Source organism: Chionomys nivalis, chromosome 9, assembly GCF_950005125.1.
Source record: "Chionomys nivalis chromosome 9, mChiNiv1.1, whole genome shotgun sequence".
NCBI classification, from domain to species: Eukaryota; Metazoa; Chordata; class Mammalia; order Rodentia; family Cricetidae; genus Chionomys; species Chionomys nivalis.
The window spans coordinates 24,147,332-24,165,894 of record NC_080094.1 but is presented as its reverse complement, the minus strand read 5'-3'; the positions used below and the strand labels follow the sequence as shown (position 1 = coordinate 24,165,894).

The following is an 18,563-nucleotide window of genomic DNA, read 5'->3' as shown; positions in this document are numbered from 1 at the left end:
TCACTGTATAGCCCTAGCTGGTCCAGAACTCATTACATCGGCCAAGCTAGCCTTTAACTTATAGAGATGTGTCTGCTTCCTGAGTGTTGGGATTAAAGACACGCACCATCATTTTCTGCTCTGCTTTTCTTTTCTCTCTTCCTCCTTCCCTCTCTTTCTCCCTCCCTCTTTCCCTCCCTCCCTCCCTTCATTCCTTTTTTTAAAATTTTTTGAGACAGGGTTTCTCTATAGCTTTTGGGACCTGTCCCGGAACTCTCTCTGTAGACCAGGATGGCCTCGAACTCACAGAGATCAGCCTGTCTCTGTCTCCTGAGTGCTGGGATTAAAGGTGTGCACCACCACTGCCCAGTGCATTTCATTTGCTTAACATTTTTATTTTGAAAAATCTCAAATATATGCATAAGAACATAAAATAAATCCACAATTCCTTATTGTCACCTGGGCACTAGTTCAAGTACTTAGAATGCTGTGTTCTAACCCTCTAGAATCAGAATGCAGATCGTTCAAGTCTAAGGGCCAGGAGAGGTGGGGCCACCATGGAGAAGGCTATCCCAATAGTTCAGACTATGCATGGTAGTTACCTGAAGGTGGCCACGGGGTGGAGGTGGAGAGGCTAGAATATTTAATTTGGGGATAGGTTGGAAGATGTATAACAAGTGTACACAAGTGCCTTCTTCTGTCTTGGTGCAGTACCACCTCAGGCCAGGAGGTGGCACTATTGGTTGCCTGCTGGCCTCTGGTACCTGATGTCCTCTTGTGAAGTAACTAGGGTAGGTAAAACTTGAGGGGCCAAGCCTGACTCCTGTAGAGTCACCCTCAGCCTCTCAGGACCCCTAGGGTCCAGCTTCATTATAGTTGGCCTTACCTGATCTCTTCAGGTGGTTGGTTGAATCAGGAGCAGAGCTGGCAGAGGATCAGGGACTGGGCTGTTAGAACTGGTGTGGAGTGTGTCACTGACCCACCCTGCCTCCCTTCCTTTCTCTTTTCTCATTTCTTCCATTCTTCCATCGACTCTTATCTGAAGTCGTTGTCAGAGCTCACTAGGTCCCCTCTGGCTGTTGTCCCTAGACACAATCATCTGCATCCTTTACAGTCCAGTTCCCCACTACCTTGCTTCTGACCACTTCCACCAGCCCTATGACCCTGGGTCTGAAGCCTTGTCCGTCTCTGCATGCTCCCTTGGGCTATCTCTAACTCTTCTGCAGGTGTCTGCCTCCCAGCACCTTCTCAGAGAGGCTGTCCCAAATAAGTCATTCTGTTTCCCTCTGCTAGCCATCCATTGCTTCCCCTGCAGGCTTCCTCGTAGCTGATCACCGTCCCTCCTGTCCCCATCCATTTCCTTGTTTGTGTGAGACAAGGTCTGTAAGGTGGGGAGCATAGTGGTTCCTGAGTCCTGGCAGGACTGTGCATAGAGGAGTGAATCAGTCTGAAGTAATTCCTTCTGTCCTCTTGGCGGCCGTTGTTGTAGGACATTTCTCTCGCGGCCGTTCTAGGATGTTTCTCTCACATAAGTGTGTAGATGGAGACATCTGTTTTGTTTTGTTTTGTTTGTTTTTTTTTAAACATGTATTTGTTATAGGGATGGTGGCCCAATACTGCACTCATGTGGAGCTCAGAGGACAACTTGCGGGAGCTGGTTCTCTCCTGCCATGGAGTGGGTTCCAGGAGTTGAACCCCATTACAGGCTTGGCAGCAAGTGTCATTATCAACTATGCCCTCTCATTGGCCCACATCTCTGGCTTGCCAGTGGGTGGGATTGTTCTTGAAAATCTAAAGCAAGGTTGGAGGTTAGGAAACAGTTGGGAGGCTGATATAGAAGCGAAGGGGTCCTAAACTGGACGTGGTGTGGTGTGAAGGCCACAGGGAGGAGTTGGCCTGGCTAGCGTGGACATGGTGTGGTGTGAAGGCCACAGGGAGGAGTTGGCTTGGCTAGCGTCCCAGGAAATTTCTAGGCAGGCAGCTCAGTGGCCTGTGTAGGGGACCTGGCAGCCCTGGGATCCTGCCTCACCCTTCCTTTTTTCTCTTCCTGGATGTTTTGAGCCATTTCCTGTTGTGCCCACCAGGGCGGAGTCCTCATCCTTCATCCCACAGGTGTGTTCTCATCACACCATGGCAACGCCACTCCTAAGGATTGCATGTGGTGACCTGTGAGATGGCATCTAGCACAGAGTGAGGGCACAGCACCCATGACTCTGGCCTGCTTTTTTATAGTTTATTTTTAAGGTTTTTCATTTGTATCTTGGCCTGGAGGATACCTGCCTGAAGGTGGTGGGTGTAAAATCATGTTAAGTTTTTTCTTGGAACAACACAAAATGCTTTACAAATGCAAAGACTTTCTCATGTTTGGTTTTTTTTTTTTCTTCCTAAAGGGTGGGTGCAACTGATTTGGGCATCTGCTACTTCACTGGGCTATGCTTTGGGTTCTGGGTGAGCATTGGGCAGGCCTGGGGCCTCTCTTCTTCATGGGCAGAGAGATACTGACCCCTCCCCATCAAGCACCTAGCTCCTCCCCTCCTGAAGTCCGGTCTGCTGCTCTTAGCCCTGCATCTTCCCCACCTGGCTTTTTGCTCTAGGTTATCAACATTGAATTTAAAAAAAGGAATTCTCTGCTTTGATTACTGTCCAGACAGGAACTTCCTGGGTAAGTCCTCTTTGTGTTCCCCACAAGCAATGCTGGGGTAGGGGCTGCACAGCCTGGGGATGATCAGAGCCAAGGACATGGCTCTGTATAGTCCCAGGCCTCTGGCTTCTTCCCCTGCTGAGCTACATCGCTGGGAGGTGGGATGTGACTCAGGATGTCAGAGATGGACATAGGTAAGAAGGGGCAAGAAGGCCAGTGACAGATCGCCATGGCCTTCTCTGTCTGCTGACTCTGGCTGGAGCCTGAGCCTGGCCCTGGAAGGAGGTCCCAGTGCAGGCCCTGGTAGCTGATAACTCATTTCTTGACCCCAGCAACTGGTGGCTATGACCCCCACATCCGCCTGTGGAACCCCCTGGTCTCAAAAAAGCCTGTGTGGCTGATGAAGGGACATCAGACAGCAGTGACTCACCTCCTTGTGAACAGCAAGAATGCCAGCATCCTGATCAGCATCTCCAGGGACAAGGTGCCACCCTTATGGAGCATACCTTTGTCCCCCATCCCTCCAGCTCTGTTCCCCAGGAAAGACACTGACCCTGGGGTGCTAACATAGCTCAGCTAGTATTGGGAGGAGTCTGAGACACAGAGGTAACCAACCTTTCTACCCCTGGTCTCACACTTTGCCAAAGGCCCACAGGGGGGAGCCTTAAGAGAGTCATTATACAGGTGGTCTGAAGTGGGGGAACAAGTGAAGATCTGAGGCAGGGTACAGGCTGCCTGTTGTCTTTGCCTTTAGCTTGCTGAGCTTAGACGTCCAGGCAGGACAGAGATACCTAGGAAAACTGAGGAAGGAGGCCCCGCTCTCCCTACCTCCCTGAGAACATGGATTATTGGCCATTAGTTTAGCCTCTTGGGAGGGGCTGTGACCTTGCTCATAGGGTGTCACCAGGGCCTAGGGTGCTGGCTGCTTCTGCAGACCCTCCTGCCTCTTGCCTGTTTCCTACAGAACATTCGCGTGTGGGACCTGCAGGACTATGTCTGCCTCCAGTCCTTCTGCGGGAAGCTCTTCAGCCTGGGCAACTGCCCCATCACCAGTGCCTACTTCCACAGAGACAGAAGTCTCATCTGTACCACCTACAACGTGAGTGCTGTCCGACGGACAGGCCCAGCTAACAGGCCTGGCTCTGGAGTCTGTGAGGCTCTGGTTCTTGAGCTTCCTTGAGAGCAGGTTCTGATTCTAGTCCATGCTTTTCTCCACCCCTACTGCTCCTACCCCATCTCCACGCATGCGCCCCTCAGACTCCTCTGTCATTCCTCCATGCTCCTTTGGCCCCATCAGTTGTAATCATCAGCTCCAGGAAGACAGGACAGCCCTGGAGAAAACTGTCAGGGAGAGTGCCTGTGAGCTATGACTTGCCTAGTGCCTTAAGGAAGGCAGGAGGGGAGGACTAACTAGAGCCACGGTGAGACCTGGTACCATGTGGGAGCCCAGTGGCAGACAAGAGGCAGGAACTTCTGTTTTGTTGATGGAGCCTGCTCATTTGTTGCTGACTGCCTAGACTCAAAATATCCACACAGAAACTATATTAATTGCAATACTGTTTGGCCAATAGCTTAAGCATCTTTCTAGTTAGCTCTTATATCTTAAAATAACCCATTTCCATTATTTTATATTTTGCCATGAGGTTCATGGTTTTACCAGCAAGGTTCTGGCACGTCTGTCTCCATGGTGGCTACATGGCTTCTCACTGACTCTGACTACTTTCTCCCAACATTCAGTTTAGGTTTCCCGCCTAGCTCTACCCTGTCCTATCACAGGCCAAAGCATCTTCTTTATTCATTAACCAATAAAAACAACACATATGCAGAAGAACTTCCCACATGCGACCACCCTGTCAAGGGACATTGATGTCTTTCTGTGCACATGGCTGTCTCTCTCCTTTGTAGCAGGTTTATGTGGAGAGGGAGAGAGGGAGAGAGAGAGAGAGAGAGAGAGAGAGAGAGAGAGAGAGAGAGAGAGAGAGAGAGAGAGAAGGGCTTACATCTCTGATGGGTGCTGGACTTGCTGTCAGTAGTTTTAAAATTAAACATCTTTGAAATTCATTTCCAATCATCCTGGACTCTCTGGGTGGGGCTATGACAGTATTTAACCCCCAGCTTTGCTGGGATGTGAGAGTATATTACTAAGGTAATGTTAATTCAGTAGAAAGCACAAGACCATATGAAAGTGTTGGATTCTAAGGGTTCATGACCACAGGGAAGTCTCCACTGAGCCTGAGGCTGGACTGATTACAGAAGGCTTCCTAAAGGTGTTTTTGGACTTGGAGGTCACAACCTTGGCCCCAAGTCATGTCTTTAACAAGTCAATTAAAAGAGCCAAATTAAAACCAGGCACACACCTTTAATCCCAGCACCCAGGAGGCAGAAGCAGGTGGGTCTCTGAGTTTGAAGCCAACCTGGTCTGTAGAGTGGGTTCCAGGACAGCCAAGGCTAGACAAAGAAACCCTATCTCAAAAAACAAAAACAAACAAACAAAAAGTCAAATTGACAGAGGAAATCAGAAAAAGGAGATTTATTCAGTATGGTTACATTGGTAAGAGGTACAAAGATTCAGCAAACCCCTCAGGTCCATCTTTGGGGTCCTGAAGTGAGATTCAAGTTTTAATAGAGAGCTAAGGGTGTGCATATCTGAACAGTCCCAGGAAGACTCGCCATTGGCCCATTACTGTCCGGCTTCAGTATCCTCCTGTAAGATAGTCTGGTGTAGAACCATGTGAACTAACTTTCTGGGAGTTAAATAATTCCCCACCCCCACACCTGGCACCTGTCCTTCTATCTGGGTGTCCCATTTCTCTGGGTCCACGGTTTTAGCAGTCTCATAGTTAGAGTGGAAGACACACGTGTCTCTTCAGAATAGCTTGTCTGCCAGGCTGGTTACAAAGGAAACACTTGAGTGAGACTTCTCAGCTCCTCAGAGGGTAAGAGGACCATGGGTTTGGATCTCAAGGGGATTATTGGAACATGAGGGGCTGGGACTCCCAAGTCCTGGAAATAGGGCCTTGGAGCAGGGTAAGAGAAGGAATGGAATTCTGAATTTCTGAGGAGCCTCATGGGGGTACAGGATGTCTTGATGTTGGAGGTTTCTCCTCAAGGCCTTAGTCACAGAGGGAGAGCCCATCTGACTGCTCAGCTGTCTGCCCCTCCACATCCACAGATTGGGATCCTCAGAGGGTACCTGGAATCCCAGGGGCCCATGAAAACAGGGAAGATGGCAACTCACAAATCAGGCCTGTGTGCTGTCCTCTACAGCAAGATCTTCAAGCAGGTGAGTGGGCAAGGCTGGCCTCGGCAGCAGGGAAGAGTGACAGTGACACGTGCAGGACCCAGACCTCTCCATGTGCCCGAGTCAGCGTTCAAACAGCAGTCAGCTCATGTGGCACTCTGGAAATCATTAGTGCCACCTTCGGTTTAGCCCTGGCTTCACCAAAATGTAGGCCTGAAGTAGCCTGAAGACTGGTTGTCATGGGAGCTGCCTGAACTCCCCATCTGGTCACTAAATTGTTGGCCCCTCTGAGTACCCCTGCCTTGCACTGTCACCCAGATCAGCTCTTAGCACGGAAACAGATGCTGGTGCAGGTGTCCCTCAAGATTCCCTCTCTATGAGCTCCCCCAGAGTACTGTTTTGTGGAAGCTGCATCCTGTGTCTTATGGACCACAGCCAGTGCCCTCTGGTGCTGAGGAGATCCTCTCTGTGGGTAGGGCCTCTGGACACAGAGAATGTTTATAAGGAGCATGAACAGAAAGGGCTGCAGGCTCCTCCCACTCCCAGTGGCATCTCTTGTCTGACCTGGGCTGTGGACAGGGCGGCTGTCTGTGCAGGAGTGGCCTTTGGCCAGAGCTCTCCTCCAGGTCTGGCTCTTAGCACCACTGTCTCAGGTTCTAGCTGGCTTAGGGCTCTTTGGGTTGCAGAACAGCATTTTATTATTTTTGTTTGTAAGTGCACCCAGCTCTTCTCAGCGGGAATGCGGTTGCCACTCTAAAGCAGCATCACAGGATGAAGGCAGTGAGAGCATGGCCATGTCGTGTCCTCAGTGCTTCTCTGCAGAGGCACCAGGAGCCTGTTGCCTGCTTGGCCTTTTTGCTCCCATTTTGGTCCCCACTAAAGGTGCTTTGGCAAGTGCCTTCTCTATACCACAGATTCTCTTCTCTGGAGACAGTGATGAGTAAGTTGGTACAAACCATGGTTCTCACCTCATGGGAAGAAGAGTTTGTCTGGAGCCAAATATGAATCATGGTGGTCTGGGAACAGGGATTCAGGTTCCCCCAAATTACATGTTCTGATGTTGAAGCAGTTACATGACCTTTTTTCGTCATGAGACAAAGGACAGCCATGCACCAAGGCATTTTCCAAGTACATTGGTGAGTGGCCGTAAAGCAGGGAAACTGTTGCCAGATGGCATTCTCAGCTGTGGGCTGGCGAAAGCTGGTGGTTTTCTGGGATAACACAGTCTAAAGGTATTTCCTCAGAGGTCAAAGGGTGCTCTGTCAAGACACAGAGGTGGATTAAGAGGTGAGTGGCTGTTAAGGGAATTAAAGATAGCCCAGGGTCTAGGTCTGTAGCTGTCTAATCCTCCATAGTCACCAAGTTCTAACCAGTTGATCAGTGTTGCACAAACTTTACTATATGTGTGGCTTTCTTGTCTCTTCTGGGAGCTTGAATTCCCAAGAGAGACTTATGAGAGTGACTCATTTAAAAAGAGTAGTAGCATTTGACACAGAGCCCAGGAAGGTCTATTTTAAGGCATTGCCTGTGCTGCACAGGTTGCCAGGGTGGGGTTGTGGAAGGGATATACTTGGGACTGCCCTGCAGTGAGTTGGGGCACCTGTGTGGTCCACTTACAGGTGGTGAGTGGCTGCCTACAGGGCACGGTGAGTGTGTGGGACATCACCACGGGTAAGAAGAGGATGGAGTTCTCTGTGTCTGCTGACCAGCACAGTGAGCTGACTGCCATGGCCCTGGATGAGTCGGAGCGGTGTCTGCTCACGGGCTTGCGTGATGGCATAATGCAGATGTGGAATTACAACACTGGGGAGTGCCTATTGACCTTTCCCAATGACGACAAAGTGGAGGTCAGTGGGGCCCGTCAGGTGGAGGCAGCAGGTTCCTGGGAGCTCTAGGATGTAGTTTTCTGTGTGTCTAAGAGGTTGTACAGCATTGGTGATACTACATGCCTTCAAACTTGCCTGAGCCCTTGGGCCCTCCTGCATGAAAAAAAGCTAGGCAGTGTCTCTAGGGAGGGTTCCAGGGATGCCAGCTGCATTTAAAATGTGCAAAGACTTATTGTTCTTCCGCACCTTCGAGCTTTGGGGTGTGTTTTTAGTGGTGGGTGGGTGTTTGATGCGGAGGCTCCTGTGCTCATTCCTATCTGAAAGTATATGTGAGGGCGCAGTAAAGAAACTGCTGGCATGATGGTTCCAGGATATGACTAAGGGTTTTTATCATAAATGTGTGAGAGAGAACAGCCAGGAGCACCGAGTCCGGAGCAGAGAGAGAAAGAAGTGTACTGAACATGGCCTGCAGACTGGACATGGTTAGGGCTAGGGAAGCAGGAGAGAATAGCAGAGATAATGAGGTAGCAAGAGATAGAGCACAGAGCATAGCAAGAGAGTAAGAGAGTAAGAGAAAGAGGATGTAGTGAGAACAGTGGAGGCAGGGTAAAGTTGCTGTTACATAGACAGTGAATGGGGTTCTGGGAGGAGGGAAGCCTGGAGAAGCAAGGAGGGCTAGGATGTGAGCAGAGCATGGACTCTGCAATGTATAACAAGTACTTGAGATACTGGGGGAGCCCGGAGCAGCATCTGATATGTTGATAGACGCTACAGGTACTCATATTGCTCTTCTGCCAGAGGTAAGGGAATGTCTCTTTTTGGAAGATGGGAAATGGTTTTGCAAGCTCCTGAGGACTTTTGGCTTTTGTCTAACCACCAGTAGTCCTCCTGTAGCCCAGGTTAGCTCATTTCTGGACATTTAGACAGCCTGAGACAGAAAGTACTTGCTAGGGCTCTAGAAACAGCCCGCGGATATAGCATAGATTGCAGTCAACTGTAAGTGCCACTTTGGAACTTGACCCTCCTTCCTTTAACCTGGGCAGAAGGAGCCAGACGTGAGAGTGTCAGAGAGAGCTCAGTTGTGGAAGAGTTTGATCCTCCGTATCCACATAGGAAACTGGGGATGGTGGCATGGGCTTCTAATCCCAATACTGGGTAGGAGGAGATAGGCAGATTCCTGAAGTTTGCTGTCTATCAGACTAGTCTAATGGATTAGCTACAGTTCTCAGTTAGAGAGTCCCTCCCTTCAAAGTGGGTGCTAACTGAGAAACTACAGTGGAGGTTGGTCTGGCCTCCATTTACACACACACACACACACACACACACACACGCACGCACATACACAGAACAAGGGGTTGAGTACTGGTCTAGACCTCTCAGCAGTATTTGGACCATAGCCAGGTCACATGTTGCCCGGTTGTCTCTTCTGTAAAATGAACATGGGTGCCCACATTATCTGCTTCTTTCAGACACATCAGGTTTGATGGTCTCTGGCTCCCTTTGGTTAGGTAATTAGCAGGCACTCTGAAAGCTTGATGTGGCATTGACTCGAAATTCTCGCCTTCACTGAGTTTTGACTTTCTGGTGGGTACGTTTAGGAAAGCATCAGGGACCCAAAGGCGTTCTCTCTAAGGAGTCTAGTGCTCTGTTTTCTTTATCTCCAACAGATTAGTGGAATTGTCCACATGAACAAAGCATTCTACGTGACAGGGTGGAGTAAGAGAATCACCAATTTCACGTGAGCACCAAGTGTGAGTGGGAGGCTTTCCTTATTTTGGGCTTTTCTCATCCTGAGCTTTCCCAGCAGCTGAAGTAACTAGCCGGGCACCTGTGGTGACCAAGTCATTGCTCCCCCTGTGCTTCTACCCGTCCATTCACGCAGCATGAAGTAAGGTGCCTTCTGCTGGTGATGGTCATGGAAAAAGTGACAGTCTCTGCCCCCATGTAGCTTCTCATTCCCTGGAGGAATCACTTCAGTCTCTTATAACAAGATGCCATTGACTGACAGCTTACAAGACACAGGGATTTATTTCCCACAGTCCTAGAAGCTGGGTAGTCTAAGTTCAAGGCGCTAGACAGTTTGGCTTCCGGTGAAGACCTGCTTCCTGGCTCCTAGAAAACTTTCCTTCCTATGAATTTACCTGACAGAGGGTTGAGGGCTATAATCCCACCGTCGAGGGCTCCACACACGTGACCGCACCACCTTGTAAAGGCTTGACCTCCTAATGTGCTCACACTGGTCCCTGAAATGGTTGAGCTACACAATTATCTCAGAGCTGAAGCCTTTCCCAAGAAACAGAACTAAGGCGGAGGGACAAGGCCACCAACTAGTGGTGGGAACTGAGGGTGGCACTGAGGGTTTTATTTGGTTAGCATCAACTGAAATGTCTAAGCCCAAAGTCTTATCTAAATATTTAAGTCACGTGTGGATGAGATCCAGTGTACCACTTATCCTGAGACAAATTCTCCCTTGGCTCTAAACACGTGACATGGACTTGTTATGCACTTCCAAAGTCCAGCAGTGAGATAGGCACAGGACAGATGAACGAATGCAGGAGGGAAGAAATGAGCTGCAGATCCCAAATGAGTCTAAACTTATTGGAACAAATTTCACATCTATCATTCAATCATCTATCTGTCTGTCTATCTAGTACAGATGTCATGGCATATAGGCAGAAGTCAGAGGATAGCTTGTGGGAGTCAGTCTGTTACTTCTACCATGTGGGTTCCTTGGCAGCAAGTGCCTTTATCCATTGAGTTGTCTTAGGACACCAACATAATCCTCTTTCTTGCCTCCGAGGCTCCTGAGATGGAGGTTCTGTTTTGCAGGGGCTAAATATGTAAACCTTTAGATAACCTGCTTCCGCAGCTTTGGGACGCTATGCCCTAATGGTGACCCTGGGTCCAGGCCATGCATCTGTGATGGTTTTATTCCCTGCATGGGTCTGTGCCTGTCTGGGATGGTAGTCCTGAATCCATGGCTCTGCCCACTGGACTCTAGATGATGGATGTAGCCAAGCTTTCCTATCTCTTTTGGTATAGCTTGTATCATACTATTGTCTTCAGGAACTATGCCTGGCTTGGCTAAAAAACATGATACCAGAGTGTGAGATGAGAGACTATTAAGTGAGGTGTTCAATATAAGGGGTGCTGAGGTCTAACTTGGACTGGTGGTCTCTTTTCTGAAACCCTTGTGCAATAGGAAGGACAGTTCAAATGCCTGAATTGCTCTTAGAGTCATTTGTCCATTGTCTTAGAGCCTAGCACACAGCTTCTGTCACGTGGCTGACCCACAGTATTCTCACAGTCCGTACCACACCCCATAGGCTTGTCTTTCCTTCCAATAGATAAGGGCTGAGAAGAGAAAGTTTCAGACCTTAAGTTCTGACCTGCATTCCATTTTGGTACTATGAACTGAACCATAAATGCTCTGCCATTGAGCACAACCCCAGACTTTGTTCCCCTTTGCTCAACATCTCTGTTTTAAAATTATTTCTCTCTTCTAGAATTTTATTATAAACAGGAGAAAACTATCTACATCTTTGAATGTCTTTCTTAGGAATTTCCCCAGCCACATAAATACCCAGTCTCATGGCTTGCAAGCTCTACTTGCTACAGCACTAGACTGTGAACACAATCCAGCCAAGTTCTCTGTCACTTTGTACCCAGGATGGCTTTGCCTCCGGTTTCCAGTAGCATGTTCCTCATTTCTACTTGAGATATCATAGTGGTCATTATCATCCATTTTGTTCCCAGCAACTTAGGATGGCTTAGGTCATCTTTAAATAGATGAGGCTGGGAGGGTAACTCTGTGGTAGAGTGCATGCTGAGCCGGGGTTCCATCTCCAGCTCTCTCCCCCTCCCCCCCACTCTGTTTCTCTGTCTCCTGAAGCCCCCACTGGCCTTGAACTTCCAAGAGGAACTCCGATCCTCTTGCCTCTCTGGCAGTGGGATTGCAGCCGTCACCACCAGGTCTGATTTATTCGGTGTTTGGGATCAAACCCAGGGCTTCACACATGCTAGGCTTGTACTCTGTCAGCTGAGCTACATCCCCAGCATGGCTTTCTTTATAGCTCTCCCCTTTTCTATGCCCTCACCCGAGCCTCCTGTGCCCTCACTGGAACCATCCTTGATGACCCATATGTGGCACTGTAGGCTTTTCCTGGAATGTGCATTAGAATTCTTCCAACCTCTATCCATCTGCCACCTCCACAGTCATCTGCATAGTTTTGTTATCTGTCATGGCAGCGCCTCACCCTCTGTAGTTTCTACCTTAGCCATGTAGGCTGCCCCAGTGTAACGCCATGGAGCGGGTGACTTATAAACAGTGGAGGTTTATTTCTTGCACTTACAAAGGCTAAAAGGTCCTCGGCAAAAGCATTGTGGAATCTTGCGGGTCCCTTTTCCTTTTTTTATAAAGGGTTGTCTTGCTGTAGTCTCTGTGATGGGAAGGGTGGAGAATCTCTTCGGTCTCTTTATCATACCATCAAGGAAGCTTCTGCCTTCTTGACCAGATGTCCTCCCCAAGGTCCATTCCCCACTTGAGGATTATTAGATTCTAACACAGGAATTTTGAGTATGTATGAACACTCAGTCTCTATTAGATAATGCGATAATTTGCTTTATAAAGCATGTTGACTGCTGGGGGGGGAAGAGCAGGCTTCCTGTGGAGGAACAGAATCCTTAATATTGGGGAGTGGTCAAGAACAGCTTAATCAAGGAGGCCCAGGGTGAGCTATGAGCTGGAGGGGGTACCAGGGAAGTACCTGGAATGGGACACACATTCCAGGAGGAAGGACCAACATGTACAAGTTCCCTTCTGTTACAGGAGGCCTGGTCACAGCTATCATTTCCTCTTGTTTAAACCTGAATCTTTACTCAGGGGATAATGAAGATTCATTATTTGTAAACCCCAAGAGCAGAGCCTTTATGCTTGACATATAGTGGGTACCTAGATCAGTAGGAATTTTAAACAAGCTCCCGGATCCCCAAGACAGTGCCACTCTGAACTCAGATTTCCCCAAAGTATTGCAGCCTGTGAGCTCTTGCCCTTCTTGCCCCTGGCCATGTGCACAGGTTCCAGAAGGCCAAGCTGGTACTCTCCTGCTACCACTGGCAGACCTACCACACGGAGGATGTCCTGAGCATGGCCAAGTATCAGAACCAGTTCCTTGGGACCGCTTCCTACAATGGGGACATCCTCTTCTGGAATGTCAGCATGTTGAAGCCCATCTTAAATTTCAATGCCTCTGAGAGCTCCTTGCCTTTACCACCGAAGAAGGTACAGCGCCCTGTGCTTTCCCAGTTTCCCAGGCAGCTTTCACTCCAATCCTTTCATTTCTGTCTGGGCTATGGGCCAGAATCAGGGAGGGCAGAGAAAGCATCCTGGGAGCAGAGGGAGAGATGGAGACTTACTGGGGTGTGTGTGTGTGGTGGCTGGTAGCTAGGATAGTAGATGGTAGGTAGTGCCTTTGAACATCTCCATGTGACAGAAAACAGAGGCATGAGGAGGCTAGCCACCTTTCTCAGGGTACAGAGGCACTAAGAGGTCAGCCACCTTTCTCAAGGTCTACAACCAAGAAGGGGTGGATCTAGACCATGACAGTTGACTCTAGGGCCTGGGGGTGCTAGGCTGTACTTTTCAGTCCTTTTCAACAGATTACTTCCTCCTGAAGACAGCCCACCATTAACTCTTCGCTGCTGTAACAAAACACCCCGCAGAAGCAGCCTAAAAGGGCTCACAGTTTCAGATTCCGAGTCTGCCGTGGTAGGAGGGCCAGGTGAGCTGGAGTAGCTCACATCTGGGCCAGGTGAGCTGGAGTAGCTCACATCTGGGCCAGTAGGAAGCAGAGACAGGGGTACCAGAGAAATGGTCTTCCTCTTTTGTTCCAGCTGCGCCCACATTCAGGGTGGATCTTCCCCCTTTGTTTTCTCCTTGAGAACACCTTCACAGACGCACCCAGATACGGTTTTACTCTTCTAGGCCCTTCCCAGTTCCATCAGGTTGGCAGTAGGTCCTGCCCATGTCTTCCCCACTTGGGCAATAGTGTCATACAACACTCTCCAGGCTCATGAGAGAGGTGTAGGAAACAAGCACAGTCTCTAAATTGCTACACTGTGGCAACCTAAAGCTGGACTGGTGCTAGAGGTCACCTCCTCCAGCAGATAGAGGTCACCTCCTCCAGCAGATAGAGGTCACCTCCTCCAGCGGATAGAGGTCACCTCCTCCAGCAGATAGAGGTCACCTCCTCCAGCGGATAGAGGTCACCTCCTCCAGCGGATAGAGGTTACCTCCTTGCCGGTGTGCTGATGGGTAGGTACTACATCCTCCAAGACAGCTCAGAGTTGTATCTAGTTTGTACTTGGCTTTGTGTGACTAAGTCAGTATTTGGAAACCACTGTCCATTTTTTCACATGGGGAAACCCAGTTCCTCTCAGGAGATGTGTCCTGCCTACGGTATTATCAGTAGGTCCAGGGGTGGGTTTATAAGCCTTGGTCTGAGACCTGTCAAGGCACGAAGTTTCTAGGAAGTAATGCTGTGCTGTGTTTCCTGGAGGGCCAGTGACGTTGGCACTGGACTGAGGAGATCCTGAGCTTCCCACTTGTGGGGGAGTTTCTGAAGCTGCCCTCTCTCCTCTCTCTCTGCACAGGTTAAGGATGCAGAGGAGTGCATAGACAACACCCAAATCTCCCCAGTCAGTAATGAGCAAAAGTGGGCACATAAGCATCCCACAAAGTTCGCTGGCTTTACTGCAAGGCGGAGATTGATGTCAGCTCCTCCAGTGATGAAACGTCGGAGAGACACGGACCAAGAGAAGAATATGTCTCAGCAGGTGGGAGTGAGGCCATCCCTCCTGCTCCAATTGTCCAGCTCACATGTTCTGAGCATGTGGTTTTTTTTTTTTTTTTTTTTTTTTTGAGACATGGTTTCTCTGTAACAGTCCTGGCTGTCCTAGAACTCGCTTTGTAGACCAGGCTGGCCTCAAACTCACAGAGATCTGCCTTCCTCTGCCTCCCAAGTGCTGGGTTTAAAGGTGTGCACTGTACCACCCACTGCCTTTCTATTCTGATTATGCTGTAGCTACCAAACTCTGCTCACTCAAGTCTGGGAATCGTTCTTTCCTAGTGCATCTCCAGACCTGGTCTGAGAGCCGAAAGTTTATGAATAGAACCTATAAGGAGCAGGATTCTAAAAGCCTAAATTGGATGTTAGAACATGGTCTATGGCTTCAGTTCTTAAAGATGGAGTCTCTTGGCCCCAGCCCTGGCCCTGGCCCTGACCCAGGAGTGAGCTGTTCAGGGCACCAAGTGCCACCTCTCCAAAGCCTGAGCTACAGTGCAAAAGGGGAAGATGGAGTAAGATGGACTTTAACTCCAGGCCCTGAAGATCCAGGATTGATTTGACAGCTCTGGTTTGTAGGGTGTGGGAAGGGAGCGAGGTCTGAAGGAAGGTAATCAACCTTGGTCTCGCAGGAGGGATGATAGTGCTCCAACACTGTGGACAGGAGACCCACAAAGGGGTGAGGAAGCAATCCAGTTGCTCCTGCAGCCCAGTTCTGACTTCTGAGACCTGAAGCTTGAATGAGAGTCACTAGCTTCCCAATTCCCAGGTGTGGGGGCAGCATCGGGCAGCTCCAGTCCCAGGCCCAGGCATGGGGCAATGTAGGTCAGCTCCAGTAGGGTCTGCCGAGACGATGTTCTGCTGTGAGAGAGAGCCCTGTGAGGTACACTGCGCTGTGAGGTGCTCACAATCATGGCACCGCGAGGTTCAGGCACTTTGAGATGAGCGTACTTTACTGTCAGACATGGGCCATCTTTGGCTGAGAAGTTTAGGCCTCTGCACTCATATCTTGAGAAGAATGGGTGTTAGACCCCTTTAGCCTCACAGGACAAAGGAAGGATCGACCCTGAAGGTGACTCAAGTCTCTGTCCTACAGAGCAAAATTGCTGGTTTCTTAAAATAGAAACCTCTCAGTCTCAGAGTATCCTAAGGTCCAAGTAGGTACCCCACTGGTCTTTTTCAGGGTGAGGCTCCATGACTGCTCTTTTTCTCCGTGGTCTGTAGGAGGGTTCAGGAGGCAATGTTTTACTTTTAGAAATCTTCCAGTGCTCAAAAGTCCAAGCTGTCTAACATGCTCCACGATAAATTATCGGTTCACAAACCTCTTCACAACGACTCTGAAAAGGAAAAGGAGGAGTTCTGGAAGAAGAGACTGCTGCATCAGAACGTGTCAGTGGAGAAGGTGAGCTGTGCTCAGTGGGGGAGTGGGAGCTGGGCTGGGCAGGGGTGGGTGTGCCATGGACCTGGTGAATTTGGAATTCCAGAGCCGTTTGCTAGGATTTGAGCAGGGGTGGGACTGTGAGAGAAGTGTTTTTTCTAGAACACACTGTTGGAAATCTCTCTCTTTGCCTGGGATGGTGTTTTGTAGTGTGTAACAGGTTTTCTTTTTTTGGGCCACCAACCAGCTCCAAATCATGACATGGAGACTTCTTGTTACTTATAAATGCTCATCCTAGCTTAGACTCATTTCTGGTATCTTTAACTTAAATTAACCTGTTTTTCTTTATTTATCTTTTGCCTCAGGGCTTTTTACCTTCCTTCCTTCCTTCCTTCCTTCCTTCCTTCCTTCCTTCCTTCCTTCCTTCCTTCCTTCCTTCCTTTTCTTTCTGTATGTCTTACTTTTCTCCTACTTATTCTCTCTGCCAATCAGCCCTGCCTGTCCTTTCTCTGCCTAGCTATTGGCCATTCAACTCTTCATCAGACCAATCAGGTGCCTTAGTCAGGGAAGGTGAAACAGCAACACATCTTGACATAATTAGAGAAAAGTAGCATACACAAACGTATCACATCTTTACATCATTAACAAAGGCAGCAGAAACAAACGTAACAAACCCTTACATAGTTAAATATTCCACCACATAAACAAATGTAACACATCTGTACATAGTTAAAGTAATATTCCACCACATAAACAAATGTAACACATCTGTACATAGTTAAATATTCCACCACAGAAACAAATGTAACACATCTGTACATAGTTAAAGTAATATTCCACCACATAAACAAATGTAACACATCTGTACATAGTTAAAGTAATATTCCACCACATAAACAAATGTAACACATCTGTACATAGTTAAAGTAATATTCCACCACATAAACAAATGTAACACATCTGTACATAGTTAAATATTCCACCACATAAACAAATGTAACACATCTGTACATAGTTAAAGTAATATTCCACCACATAAACAAATGTAACACATCTGTACATAGTTAAAGTAATATTCCACCACATAAACAAATGTAACACATCTGTACATAGTTAAAGTAATATTCCACCACATAAACAAATGTAACACATCTGTACATAGTTAAAGTAATATTCCACCACATAAACAAATGTAACACATCTGTACATAGTTAAATATTCCACAACAGTGGTGGGGTGCAAGTTGAGTTGGTTCATCTGTACTCATTTCTTCCTCCTGTCCCCTTTCTGGCATGGACCCCTCACTATGATCCACATCCTGACTGTGATGTGGAGCTGTAAGCTGAAATAAACCCTTCCCCCCGCCAAGTTGCTTTTGACCATAGTGTTTTATCACAGCAACAGAGATTCTAACTCAGACACCTGTATACCTGGCTGATATAGAACTCACAAGCTAAGGATGACCCTGAACTTCAGATCCCCTTGCTTCTACCTCTTAAGTGCTGGGATTAAAGGTGTTTCCACCGTTTGGCTTCCTCAGTGCTGAGGAATGAACCCAGGGTTTCAGGCATGCTTGGTAGGTACTTTGCCAACTGAACTACATCCCCAGCCCTAGATCATTAACCTTTTAAAAATTTAATATAATTTATTTTTTATTTCTGTGTATATGCTTGTAGGCATGTTTATATGTGCACATGCATATAGGTGCCCACAGAGGCTGGATGAATGCCCTGCAGCACAGGGACTAGCCCCAAGAACTGATAAATGGGATTACATAAAATTAAAAAGCTCCTGCATAGCAAAGAAGCTATCAGTAGAGCATAAATACAGTCAAAAGACTGGCCTGCAACTTGCTATGTAGACCAGTCTGACCTTAAACTCCTCAAATTATTCCACACAATAGAAACAGAAGGAATATTGCCAAACTCTTTTTCCAAGCCTACAATTACCCTGATACCCAAACCATACAAAGATACTACCATGAAAGAGAATTACAGACCAATCTCACTCATGAGCATTGATGCAAAATAATCAACAAAATACTGGCAAACCGAATCCAAGAACACATTAGAAAAATCTTCCACCATGACTAAGTAGGCTTCATCCCAGAGATGCAGGGATGGTTCAACATATGAAAATCTGTCAATGTAATCCACTATATAAACAAACTGAAAAAAAACCCCACATAATTATCTCATTAGATGCTGAAAAAGCCTTCAACAAAATACAACATCCCTTCATGATAAAGGTCTTTGAGAGAGCAGGGATACAAGGAACATACCTAAATATAATAAAGACAATATACAGCAAGTCAACAGCCAACATCAAACTAAATGGAGAGAAACTCACAGCGATCCTACTGAAATCAGGAACAAGACAAGGTTGTTCACTTTTCCATTTCTATTCAATATAGTACTTGAAGTTCTAGCTAGAGCAATAAGACAACAAAAGGAGATCAAGGGGATACAAATCAGAAAAGAAAAAGTCAAACTCTCACTATTTGCTTATAATATGATAGTTTACAAAAGTGACCCCAAAAATTCTACCAAGGAACTTCTACAACTCATAAACACCTTCAGCAATGTAGCAGGACACAAGATTAACAACAACAACAAAAATCAGTAGCTCTCCTTTATACAGATGATAAATGGGCTGA

The 18,563-nt window shown here is 47.8% G+C and overlaps 1 protein-coding gene across 1 annotated transcript in view; it reads left to right on the top strand.

Annotated features, from left to right (window-relative positions):
* The window catches only part of Efcab8 (EF-hand calcium binding domain 8), a 59,201-nt gene that overhangs the window by 23,330 nt on the left and 17,308 nt on the right, over positions 1-18,563 (top strand). The window contains exons 12-20 of the mRNA XM_057781110.1: positions 2,574-2,641; positions 2,953-3,104; positions 3,585-3,719; positions 5,793-5,903; positions 7,481-7,708; positions 9,355-9,425; positions 12,764-12,968; positions 14,339-14,521; positions 15,785-15,931. Of these exons, the coding sequence (XP_057637093.1) occupies positions 2,574-2,641; positions 2,953-3,104; positions 3,585-3,719; positions 5,793-5,903; positions 7,481-7,708; positions 9,355-9,425; positions 12,764-12,968; positions 14,339-14,521; positions 15,785-15,931 (1,300 nt within the window). The remainder of the gene's footprint in view (positions 1-2,573; positions 2,642-2,952; positions 3,105-3,584; positions 3,720-5,792; positions 5,904-7,480; positions 7,709-9,354; positions 9,426-12,763; positions 12,969-14,338; positions 14,522-15,784; positions 15,932-18,563) is intronic.